Consider the following 13,761-nt stretch of genomic DNA (forward strand, 5'->3'; position numbering starts at 1 on the left):
AAATTCAAACACTAATCCAAACTATTCAAGATAAGAAGTAATAAAAAAATGTGTCCGCAAAATATAATTATTCTCACTTTTTGACTACCCTCTAATAAAGGGGGAGTTGTATTTATAGGGTCTCCACCTCTAAATCTACTGCCTAAGAGTCTGTGTGGGTAGGTGACCAGATGACTCTTATAATGGGCTGTCCAGATGTAAAAAAATAAAACTAATGTTGGCTTACCTGAGTTAGTGAATTAGACAGGGGACATCATGCTTAGCCTGGAAACTATGTGTGCAGGCATGAGATCACTAAGGAAATGAGCAAAGGTTCAGTGTTTAGACTTTTTTTAGTATTAATGGAACTAATAAACAAATGCCATCCCATTCTCTCCATGGATGTTTTCATTCAATCTCTTTCCCACCTTGGAGCATGAGGAAGCAATGCAAAGGATTCTCTGCAGCTTCACAACCCCTGTTGATAGCTCCAGGCTTGCTGCATGACGTAAACCTCAGCATTACCCTTTTCATGGGATTTTATTTTTAAAAACTACCTCAATTCAAATTTGTTCAGCATGTGAGGGACAGCCCAGATCCTTACCAGGGCAGGATGCCCTCGGGTTGGAAGGACCGGAGGAGAGAGCATGGACAGGGCATTATCTTCTACAGAGTGCTAGATGGCTACCCAACTGAGTTGTAGCAGTGCCTCGGATTCCCCACAGGGAGGCATGGGACATGCAGTTCTTCGACTCAACCCTGTTGGTTCCATTGGTGCCGTCATGTGGTGCTGCAGGGACTGGGGAACCCTACTTCGTGGGGTTTACATCTCACCTGAGAGGACTTTCAGACCACATCTACAGAGCACTGGAAGTATTCCTGTGTGGGAAATAAATTACCTGCCTGCCTCACATCAAGGAGCCAGAGTCGGAAGGAAGGTGGACAATGCTTTCAAGGAGAAGTGGAGTAGGCAGTGACCAATGATGGAGAAAAAAGACAAAGTACTGAAGAGTGCTGTATATTGAGTGCCTTGGTGCTTTGTACTGTGGCTTTAGAGGGAAATGCTTGCCCAAGAAGAGTTTCCCACAATCAAAACTCTTTCAACTTTTATACTTGTGTCCAAGCCTGTTTGTGTTCAGTGTTTGGGGAGCTGGTGTGCTCCCACTTGTCTACAAGCGTTTACATCTTACTCCCTGCAAACATTACGCTATAGGCCAGGCTGAGGGCCTTTACTGTCATTTCTACACTCCTAAGCTCCTAGAACTTTTCTGCATATGTTTTGAGGGTGCCTACCAGTGTTCACCTTCTGGTGTACAGTTTGCAGTTTTCTATTCACTGTCTTTCAATTAATTTTCCCCTTTTTCTACAATGTTGATTTATTTCCTTTTTCCCTCTTATATTTTCAGAAGAAGCTGTTCTGTATTCTGACAATAGTGGTAAAAACTTCAATGATTTCAAGCTAGATCTGTCTTTTATTTAAAGTATGGAAATCTTAGCTTCTTAAATTTACCTTTCTTGATTGCTCTTACTGCACTACACATGCTGTTGGAGTTTTTGGAACATTTCACCATCCCATCTCCTTTTACACAGGGTTCATGTTGGGTAGTTATGGTAATCTTTCCCTATTACTTTTCTGATTATTTGCAAAAATGGTATGACATGTTGTTGATCCTTTTTATTTGTAGCATTTTATTACAATGATAAAAGGCTGTAAAAAGAACTTTAATTATCGACCCAAAGACCCAATGGTGGACATCATAGGTCAGGCTGAAAAAGGAGACCTTCTGTATAAGGTTAGCATGGGAAATTCCCAAAGCAAAAGAGACAAGCCAAAAAAGGATGTGGTCTTGTCGGTCAGGGAAGCAAAAACTTGTGTGTGCTGGAGGAGTTTGATGAGACCATGGAAAGTGGATATCGATCAGGCTCAAAGAGGACCTGGCAAACCATCAACTCAGAAAGTTAACACAGGGATTCACCCTGGCTGTTCTCAGCAAGGGTGGAGATGTGCTGACTTTGAGCAGCTCCTGAACCCGATTGAAATGCCATATGTGAGGGAAGCAGAACCAGAAGCTGATGGAGGATCAATGCCCATTTCCCTGAGGTAGTTAAGCAAGTCTGCAGTGGCAAGGCCTCAGGAGCAGATGAGGTAAGCCAAGAAATGTTGAAGGCCCTGGACATTATTGGGTTGTCATCGCTGACATACCTTTTCAATGTTACATGGTCATTGGGAGCTGTGCCTTTGGAATGGCAGACTGGGGTGGTGGTCTCTATTTTTAAAAGGGGGGACAGGAGGATGTGCTCCAACTAAAGTGTATACCAGTCTACTAGAAAGGAAACTCGTCCCAGTCATGGAACCTCGGATCCAGGTGGAGTAATGTGGATTCGGACTGTGGAATGGTGGACCAGCTCTGTACCTTCATGAGGACTCTGCAGGCCATTCATTCTACATGATTTTTCTGGACTTAGATATGGGATAAGACTGAGTTTCTTGATGGGTTCTGTGGGGAGTGTTAGGAAAATATAGGGTTCCAGGGCCTCTAATAAGGGCTATTTGGTACCTGTATAATGATAGTGAGAGCTATGTCTGCAAACTCAGAAAAACATCAGCACTGTTTCCCATGGGCACGGGACTCTTCCAGGGCTGTGTTTTGTCACCTATCCTGTTTATGATTTTCATTGACAGGATATCAAGGTGCAGCCAGGGAGGAGAGGGGGTCAAGTCTGGTGACCTTAGAATTGCGTCACTGCATTTTGCAGATGATGAGTTCCCATTGGCTTCATTGGGCTGTGAATTTCAGCACACATTGGTATGGTTTGCGACTGAGTGTGAAGTGAAAGGAATATGCATCAGCACCAGAAAAATCTGATGCCATGGTCCTTAGTGGGAAAAAGGTGGACTGTCCTGTCCGAGTGAGAGGGGAGTTATTGCATCAAGTGGAGGAGTTTATCTACCTCTTGGTCTTGTATCAAAGTGAAAGTAAAAGGGATGGTGCAATTGACAAATGGATTTGGGGACGGCAAACACAGTTATGTGGTCACTGTACCGATCTGTCATGGCGAAGAAGGAGCTGAGCCAGAAGGTAATGAAGGTCAAAGTATTCAGTCAGATTTGGGGTCTAATAGTCTTGAACAGTAATTAGCACATTAAAGTTTTCTGTATGAAAGTTGTTTAATCTATCATTGAGCAAATTGTTTATATATGTAATTTATTTTTATTTGTAAAAAATGGAACGCAATCATTTTGTTAGTGAAGTTTGTGTGTTCTCCCTATGTCAATGCAAATGCAGCTTCATTGGTAATAATGTGAGTATATCTATGCCCAATGATAAAATGGTGCCATTCCCAGGGGTGTTTCCTGCTTTGTACCTAATGATAGGCTTCTGCCAGTAGCAATCTTGAATTAGATTAAGTGGCTTTCAAGACATAATATTATACTTAAAAGAAACAAAACCGTGCTTTACATATCAATTCTTCAAGTTCGGTATTCCCATGGAAAATACCAGTATTCCCAGAAGTGAATCCCTTTGAATAACCCTTTAGCTCTTTTCCCATCTACTTCGTGACTCTCCTTACTTCGTCCGTGTTTCTGTGTCCATGACCCGCTCTCTCTCTCTCTCTGTCTCTCTCTCTTTCTCTCGCTCGCTCGCTCTCTCTCCCGGTCTCTCTGCAGCGTGACTCCAGCTCTCCATGCAGTCTGTCTCTCTCTCCAGCAGAGGAGCAGCGCACTTGAGTTCGAACGCGGCGCCCGCTGCATCGGACCTGCTCCCTTATTACAGACTTCTTATTAAGGTTTTTCTTGAAGGATTTCAAAGTTCTCATGTTGTTATCAACTTGTGACTGATTTGGACCCCGGATCTTTGGGTTGGGGTATGCGAAGTATTAAACTATAGTTCTCTCTCTCACTCTCACGGTCTTGAGGTAACTGTACATTTGTGGATGATTTCAAATTGAAACGTCGCCCCGGACCTTACAAAGAGTTGGGGGATTCCTCCAGCTTAACATTTCCAAGGTGATGTCTTTGTACAACAAATGGGAAAAACATTCTTAGTGATTTTTTCTATATACAACTGGCTTGATCAACAACAATTAAAGAGGAAAAAGTTTTGACACACTTCGGGATTTTCTATTTTTACAGCATTTTGTTGGGATGGATGCTAAAGGGATTTACCTTACACTACTGGCAGCCATTGGTAAGAATACATATTTTTTCTTTTAATGCATCACGATCGTCAGCTTAAACTCAATGTTTGTCCTTGATGCGCTTTTTAATATGACGTTACGTGAGTGAATGGAGTATTTCGTTTTTTGTACTTTGCGCTCCGCGGCATTTGTGGCACGTCTTCAGTTTGTTAATTAAGTTTTAAGGTGTTGTCTTTCTCACCTGAATATTACAATGTGAAAAATTATACAGAAACAAGAAAACGTTTCACGCGTTGGGTTTTTTTTTTTTTTTATTGTAGATGTATAGTTTAGATGCAGTACCTGTATTTGTCGAGTCATTCGCGGACTTCGCATCGGCATTTCCATGCAGCATCAGAGAGTACCGTAGGTTGCTCGGTTATTTTTATTATATACCAAATACTTACTTAGCCTTTTGCTTCTAGCAATGCACCTGTCTTTTACTTTGCTTAGCCTTGCTTTGCCAACCACACCTGTCACTTGGGATAGAAGACAGAGTCAGAGGAGCCATCGAATGTTAATGCAATTAAAAACCATCCAAACAAGTAAACCCACCTGAAATGAGAGAGCCGGCAGCAGTGCGCGAGTGTGTGAGTCCATCTAGCGGGGTATTTATTCTTCAATCCCATTACAAGTGATTACATTCGTGGATTTATCAAATCATTCATATGTAATAGCCTGCCCAATACTTTTCTGTAAGATTATAGTGTGAACTATATCATAAACGAAAGATGAATAGTGATGTATTGACACAAATAACAATAAATTATGATTATTTGTTACTGTATAGCGCCATGCCAAATAGCACTGGAAGGGCGCGATAACTGATTCACAGAGATTTGTTTCCATCTGCTGCACACTGGAAAGCGTGTGTGTGTGCGTGTGTGCGGTGAGCATGTACGTGTGTGTGTGTGTGTGTGTGTGTGTGCAAGCATGTGCGCCTTAAGTTGAGCACCGCGACACCCCAGGGGAAATGAAAATAGACTCCAGCTCTTTTAAAGGATCATTAAAATCTCACAAATGTCTTTTGACAGTCCGGCTGTTGGATAGTACTCCACTCCACTTTCCTGCAGCTTTTAATCTGGTTGCGGTTTCAGCGTTAAATGACGTAAAGATTCTGCTCAGCGCGTGTCCCAGGGTTGCACCCACTACTACATTTACATAATCGACGATGTTAATAATTAGTAGAATATTTCTTGGGTTTATTTGCTCTCAGCTGTCATGCATCTCAATACCATTTTGAGAAGCAGTTCAATTAGGTTCCCAGGAAAAAATGGAAATGTTACTTTGCTTAATATTTAAGATTCGTTACACGTATGGCAATTACAATTCTCGTTAAGTATATACATTTTTACAACTAGTCGGACAAATCAACATTTGATGATGGGTGCTGACAGCTTTAATGTAAAAAATAAATTATTAACATAAGCTATAGAGATGGGTTGCTGTAAAAGGCGCTATAATAGATAGATAGATAGATAGATAGATAGATAGATAGATAGATAGATAGATAGATAGATAGATAGATAGATAATCTTTTTACTTTAACATTATGACCTTAAAGGGGTTACAAGGTGTAGGCAGGGATGATAAAATAATAATAAAATAAAAAACGGAGGGCCTTTCTTTAGAGTCCCGCGGCACTTTGAGGTTCTTGTCGACTTTTTAACGTAGAAATTACTTACGAAAATTGATAGATGGTGCTAATTGATAATCATGATGGTGTTAGGGTGGTTATGCCAGCTGCTCCACTAATCCAGTTTAATTCGAAAAAACTCAGTCTGTTCTGCGTTTGCAAGTTCTCTTCGTGCGTTGTTCTCCTATTTTCGATAGAGAGTTCAAGTTAATCGGCAATTTTAAATTTGCCCCTAGTGGATGCGTGCTTTAGTGGACCCTAAAATGGACTTACGCACCGTTCATGTTGGTTTCTGACTTGTGGATGATGCTGCCGGGGAGGTCCACCCCATTCCTTGTTTTTTAAGTGGATTAAACGGGTTTTATGATGTTACTACACAATAACGACACACACACACACACGTATGTATATATATATATATATATATATATATATTTTTAGATGTAAACATTGGGACAAGGTGAGGTGATGTTACGGCGGGTAGCACGCTCCCCTCACGGATCCAGCCCCCAAGATTCTTGCGCTTGTGTGTGTTGCGTTTGTACATTGTCCTCGTGTATGTGTGAGCTTTTTGATGTATGTATGTATGTGTGTATGTATATATTTCGGTTCCTTCCAGTTCTTCAAAAGCGGTACAAACTGGATTAAATTGAGACTCCAAATTTACCCCCTTTGTATACGTGAGTAGCCCGGTGATTAACTGGTTCCGTGCCCACAGCCCAACACGACTCTGAGTTGGATCAAACATGTCCGCGAATGCTATATTATGTTAAATATAACAAAACCCCGCAAGGAAGTAAAATGTCCGGACTTTTAAAAGACTGAAATCGAAATTCTTGTTATTCTATATCTTCAGTAGGTCCGCGCGATGCCCCACGGTCACATCGCCAGCTGGTGCCTGTTTTTCTTAATTTATTGCTGGGCTTCACTCCAGCCCTTTCCGGCCGTAAACTGAAGACCTCAGAGTCGGAATCGGAGGTATTTTACTTATTGATATCAGTTGCTAAGTTACTTTGCATACTGTACAGCACGTATTTAATGTTGGTACAACGCGTTGACCTTAGACTAGCACAGGCAGACGTAAAGAATTTCATTAAAAGGTGCAAAAGCCGGTTGAGAAATTGGAAAGAAAACAAGAACGATAGATCCTCCGTAACTTCTCTCTGACTAATGTATTAAAATCAGAGAATAAAAGATATAGCAGTCATCAGTCTTTATAACATAATACGCAATAAGTATTGCTATGCGTTGGTGAGTTAAAATCCGCTACCTGTCTACTTGTATTGCTCCGAAACTGACGAATTTATTTTTTCATTTGCCGGAGGGTTTGTTCAAAATTAATCCTGCCAAGTACAATTAACTACAATCAACACACTAAGAGATTTGCACAAAAGTAAACACACACATACAAATTAAAAAGTAACAAGTGTGATTTAAGGGAGCGCACACTCACGCACACACAGCGCGTGTACCGTGGGGTATCAGATCAAGTGAAACGAGTACGCGTGGACACGGTGCGCGCTTGTCCCACCCTGCCTTGCTTTATTTGCATACAATACTACTTCATCTGAGCTATCTTCATGTGGATTTTTCTTGCAACGCTCATCATTTCAGCGGTCCTATACGTGTTGTCTTAGCAGTTTTATTTATCTATAGACCGTTTTCGCAGCGAAAGTGTACAACAAGTAAGCATTATGATTTGCCCTTTTATGCGTTCTGCATGCTCGAGAAGCACGGAAGCTGTGTCGATCGCCCCCTTGCTGTACATGACCTCCAGTTCTCCCTGTGGAGGGCACCTGCGATGAGAATTTGTTTGATTTACTGGATGTGAATTCGGACACGTGCCCAATCTGGCCACCCGATGATCTGTTTGTTGTCCCATTTTCATCAGCTTCGATTTAAAAAGCTTGACGTTGGGCTTTCGAAACTGATAATAAAAAAAGGATGTCACTTGTTACATAAAATAAAATAAAATACAACAATCAGTACCGCATTGATATATCTACATGAAATATGCTAATTATTTTGTCCCGAAAAGTAATTACTGAGATGTGATGTTGCCATTTTCCTGTTTTTCATCTTGGACCGCTTTAATATTATCATTCGTAGTGGACGATTTTTAACATTACAAGATTTTAAAACAAATTAATTTTTGGGTTTGAGAGTATGAAGAAAGAAAGAAAGAAAGAAAGAAAGAAAGAAAGAAGCCTTCATTTTTATATAGCGTATTTAAGTCCGCTTTGCTCGATTAATTTTAATTGACTATAGCTGCAGTAAATTAGCCGTTTGAGTTACGTAATAATGCATAATATCCAGTTATGAAATACATTGCTTGCTCAATGAAGAGTATCACTATATAGCTACAGTGCACTGTCTTTGCCAGGAAGTAAGTCAGTAAAGGCTTGTTAAATGAAAGCAATTTTAATATCTATAACAAATATTAACTGTGGTCTATTATTATTATTTGCAGTTCCTTGGATTTCATAACTAGTCTTTACACCTATACAGGTTGTAAGAAATATAAATTTAGCCACGTCCTTTTTCATTGTTCTTACATCTTGTGCTCTATCCTTCAATTTTTGATAACATATTGAAATGCCTATTGTGCTCCAGGTGAGCAGTAAGTAGGACAAGTTGGAAGTATTTTCATTTGCTGCCCTCTAGGACTGTGGTTACTATACTGTATGCGAATATACATAATGTAGAAGAAAAAAGGTTGTTAAACACATCTTAAACCCTGAGTCCAAAGCGCATTTCAGTATTTTTGGATTTTGTTTAAAGAAACAAACAGAAAAGATAAAGGGACATTATTACCTACAAAAAAAAATACAGCAGCTTCACTGTACAAGATGTCTCTAAGGTCTATTGCTTTTACTTTGAACTAGATTTCTTATTTCAAAATATAAACTAGGCCACAATGTTCCAACAACCATTTATGGTGACTTCTAATATTTACAAAGTGACAATCAGCTGAAGAGCGCAGATGACTTTCACGACAGTATGATTTATTATTTTTCATTAAATGCTCTTACACGCTACACTTGAGCGATATTATTAAAGGGAAGTATATTGATTAGAAGACCAAAATCCTTTAATTACGATTATATTTGTATACACACACACACACACACATATATATTATATACTGTATATATATATATATATGTGTGTGTGTTTCACAATGAAAAAGAATGAAAATAGGTACAGGGAATGTTAAAGACTTGTGACTCCATATGTATATGTAGAACAAGACATAACCTACAGTAATTTGATATCTGTCTTATATACTGACTGTTCTATCTGTCTCTCTGTCTCTCTGTCTTGGAAAGCAATTTGAGCTTTATATTAAAATATACTATTTAAATAAATGTTGCTGGTATCTATCTATAAAACACATGTATATTTTTTGAGTCTTTAAAATGAGCAGAGTTTTTATTCATGTATTTTTAATCCACTTAAACAGAGTTTCATGCCAAGTCCATCTTAGCGACATAGAGTATGAGGTAAGGTAAGTAATTAGTAACTTTGGTGTCTCTGATGAGACAAATGTTCAAACATGCTAGGTACGCTTCATAAAATATGACATTTATAAAATGCATCCATTCCCCTATTTCTTAACTTAGATTTTTCTGTTATATGAAAGTCAGGACCTTTACAAGATGGGAACCAGCCATAACAGGCCGCACTCACTGCTAACCTACAAAATACAATGTTTTCATGTAGAGGAGAAATGTTTGAAAGAACAGGGAGAACATATAAAACTCAGAGAGATAAAGACAGGTGTTACAATTCAAACTCAGGTCTATCCATTGAAGCTGGTGGATTTCATACGTATGAAGCTTCGGGCCTTTAATGCAGTTGTGGTTCCCCCATTTTCATGGTCAGTCATGTTGTGTTTGTGGCGGCTTTTCTTAACGATTCCCTCGATGTGTACAGACTGATGGTGGCAGAATAGTAAGAGGACACCTGGACCATCACTGTAGGAACATGTATAACAGGAGCAGGATGCTCCTATTGAACAGTAACATAATGATTTTCGTTAACAGGTGTGGTTTGTTGGTTGCGTCGGTGACGTATGGGAGGGTGTGTTTAGGTTTGTGTGTGTTTTTGTTTTTTTAATTCCTTTGAACTTGAGGCTGAAAGAATTACAAAACAAAGTGCTAGTAGAAGTATTTTGCCACCCTTTTGCTGTTTTCTCATTTTATCAAGTAGAAAATAATAATCAGACTCTTCTTATTTGTTATTTTTGTTTTTTCTCCATCGCGGGGGCAAGCACTGGTTTCAATATTAAGTGTGGAGACCTGTCATGCTCTGGGAACAATGACCATCATTTTTCCTCATTCTCCATTGAGAGCTTGGATTATGTGTATGTTCCTTACATAATAATATGGTTGTAACTGCCTTGGCCAAGTTAGTGCAGTCCTCCTTCTTCACAGTCCCCTGGTGGATACGTCTCTGTTCCACACTTTAGTGTTTCTCATGTCATGTTACTACAGAATTCCTCTTTTGCCTCCTGCTTCGGGTGTTTAATTAAATATATAATAGATATATCCTATTACTGATGATTTTATATGTAGAAGCAGGTCTCAGGTTATGAACACAATTGTTTCCTGCACATATAACTAACCCGAATAAAGTTCATTAATTTAAATTTGACAAAAACGCATACTGCCTTATTTCAAACATTTCAAATGTATTAATAAAATGACAATGAAGTTATATTTCTGTACACCAAAATATTCAGTATGGCAACTTTCTGCTTAAATATCCTGCAGTCTGTGATAATGACACAGTACTTCATGCAGTTGGAATACAGATTCTGTTTCTTGTTCACTTTTGTCAATGTAGTCTTTACGTTCTGCATGCTTTATGTTGTCAGTTTTTTCTTGCAATGCTATTACTTTCTTTTTCTTATCATCACCACTACCACCTTCAGCTCCACTGGTGTGTGTTTTGATGGTAACTTATGATTGCAAGATGTGTGCGAACAAAAGCACAGAATGAAAATGGTGACGTACTCTACTGTACTGTATTCTTCCTCAGCACTGGTGAGGCCTGCAATGTAATCATCCATGTCAAAAGTATCTCACTTCATCTGTAAGTAATAAATCTAATTTGAAAATTAATTGAAATTCATTTAAAAAGAAAGCCTATTGGCTTTTATATGCTCATTTTTTTCTGCAAATTGTTGTAAATCCGGACCATGGTTACGCTCTGTTACCAGTAGGACCCTCAGTACTACCTGAATTCTTCCAGACCGTGGATTCAACAAGCTGCTCAAAACATTCCTTAGCGATGTTAGGTCATGCTGACATCATAGCAGTTTCTACAGCCAGAAGTTAATGTCATGAGCTGCCCATTATGTGACATCCAAAAGGGGCTTCATTAGACTGAAAGCTTTGAACTGCAGGTCATTGACATAAAACTCAAATCACTGTCAACGTTCATGCAACAAGATTTAGAAGATGTGTGCTTTTTGATGTGGTATATTATCCTGCTGGAAGTATCCATTTGAAAAAAGTAGACTTTGGCCATACAGGGAGGCACATGGCCAGTAGAAGAGTTTAGGTACTCTGTAGCACTCAAATGATGCTCAATTGATATTGAGAGGTCAAATCTTTGTAAAGAAAATGCAATATTGAATACACTAGTACACCACCAGGCTGTACCTCTGACAGGAGGTAGGATGGATCCATGGATTTATTCTGTTAAAACTAAATTCTGATCCTATTATTGGCACAATGCAGCAGTAATTAAGATGACATCCTTCCAATCTTCAATCGTCTTTTCTTATTTATCACCTTCGTGCTTTAGCCTCATCTTCCAGGTATTAGCTGACAAGAATGGAGCTCAGCATGTTCTTCTGCTGCTGTATCCCCAAATTCACAGATATTCTTCTACTCACCACTCTTGCAAACACTTTTATTTTAGTATCTGTGATCATTCTATTACCTTCAATGAGTCCCTAGTGATGTCTTTCTGGTGCATTTGCCCACTGACCTGCCACAAATGCCACACACTGGATGTTTTCTGTTTTTCACACCATTCTTTGTAACATCTAGAGCAGGGGTGCCCAACTCCAGTCCTGGAGGGCCGCAGCGGCTGCAGGTTTTCATTCTAACCCTTTTCTTAATTAGTGACCTGTTTTTGCTGCTAATTAATTTCTTTTGAATTCATTTGATTTGCTCTTGAAGACTGAGACCCATCAATTGTTTCTTTTCCTTAATTAGCAGCCAAACAATAGTGAAATGCAAAATAAGCCAAAACAGGTCCAGCAAACTGTGTCCATCATACAGTATCTGAAAATAAAGAAAGGTGAAGGTCTCAGGAATGCTGATCTGCTCTTAGAAAAGAGAAAATCTACAATTTCAGAAATGTCTGCTATTGCACAATGAGAGTAGCAACAGGCCATGGAATTAAAAAATGGGTTTAATTAACGATAAGACTCAGCGCCTCATTAAGCAGCTGGTTGGAGTGAAAATGGTTGGAGTCTGAAGCCCTGACTTAGTTGGTCTTCTGTTGGCTCCCTCTATTCAACATTTCACTTCTGTTTGGGTGCCATTTAAGGAAAGAAATGAAGCAATTCAGAGGAACGATGAAGAAATTCAGGGAAACATTTCTTAAAAACCAAGTCAATTAAAATTTATTCAAAAGAAGTTAATTAGCAGCAAAAACAGATCAATAATTAAGAAAAGAGTTAGAATGAAAACCTGCAGCCACTGCGGCCCTCCAGGACTGGAGTTGAGCACCCCTGATCTAGAGAGTGGGTGAAAATCAGCTGTTTCCAAGATCCTGGAACCTCTACACATGAAACTCAATATCATACCACAGTCAAAGTCACTTAGTTTGTGTGTTTTTCCAATCCTAACATTTGGTTGAGCTATATAGCTCTTCAAGATTGGCAGTTTAGAGGAGCAGGCCACATTTTCAGTAATGAACAGATGCACCTAATACAGTGGCCACTGTGTGTGATGGTGGGTCTACTGGCTAAAGCACTCCGTATCTCCCACAAGACTACTTATCCAACCCCTGCCACTGATTCACTCTTAAGAGGAACTAAGAGGAATGATGAAGAAATTCAGGAGAACAAATCTTAAAGCACAAGTCAATTAAAATTAATTCAAATAGCAAAAACAGTGCACTAATTAAGAAAAGGGTTAGGCTATAAGCCTGTAGCAACTGTGGCCCTCCAGGACCGGAGTTTGAGAACCCTGAGCTAAATGATTTGAAGCCTAAAATGGATCATTTTCAGTCTGTTACATTTTTCTCATACATGTTTTATTAAACCAAATAGTGCAGGATGAATCGACACAGATGTAAATGGAAACAAGCTAGATAAAGCACTGCTGGCTCCTTTGCATCTTATTGTTGATAAGGAGCCATTAAAAACAGTGAATGCAGCTGTTTAAGACTGAAATAAGCAATTAAGGGTGGGGAACCTTAAAGTGAGACCACTAAATTGAAGCAGAAAAATGTCACTTGAGCAAAAAGTGCTTCATCAGCAATGATTGACCTCTTATTGAGAAACAGGGTTGGAAGAAAAACCTGCAGTCACTGCGACCCTCCAGGACTGATGTTGCCTACCCCAGTTATTTCCATACTTTAAAAGTGTCAGGATAAGTAAATCGATTAACACAATATTGGATAGTATCCCCGTGTCTTCCATGCTAATGCCATATCTACTGCGTCAGAATGACTGCATCAAGATATTATGAATAGGCAATCATAATGCAATAGTATATCTCTTTAGTGCACATGGTCCAGGAGCAGCGTAGAGAGTCACAGAGTGAGTCTTTTGAGGAGATTGTCGGAAGCCACACTAACTGCTACTATATATGATTCACTAGGCACCATCATGTAAAGATTAAGCTTTTTTATATAGCATCTTTCCATAGAAAACTTCAACACCTTGACAGTTTAGAGATACATAATGACTGGCACCATATAAATTCAAGCTGAGTGCAGGC

The 13,761-nt window shown here is 39.3% G+C and overlaps 1 protein-coding gene across 1 annotated transcript in view; it reads left to right on the plus strand.

Annotated features, from left to right (window-relative positions):
• The first annotated feature begins 3,663 nt into the window (after window positions 1–3,663).
• The window catches only part of gfra4a (GDNF family receptor alpha 4a), a 413,106-nt gene continuing 403,008 nt past the window's right edge, over window positions 3,664–13,761 (plus strand). The window contains exon 1 of the mRNA XM_039751932.1: window positions 3,664–4,169. Within this exon, the coding sequence (XP_039607866.1) occupies window positions 4,127–4,169 (43 nt within the window). The 5' untranslated portion in view covers window positions 3,664–4,126. The remainder of the gene's footprint in view (window positions 4,170–13,761) is intronic.

Source organism: Polypterus senegalus, chromosome 4, assembly GCF_016835505.1.
Source record: "Polypterus senegalus isolate Bchr_013 chromosome 4, ASM1683550v1, whole genome shotgun sequence".
Classification (NCBI taxonomy): domain Eukaryota; kingdom Metazoa; phylum Chordata; class Cladistia; order Polypteriformes; family Polypteridae; genus Polypterus; species Polypterus senegalus.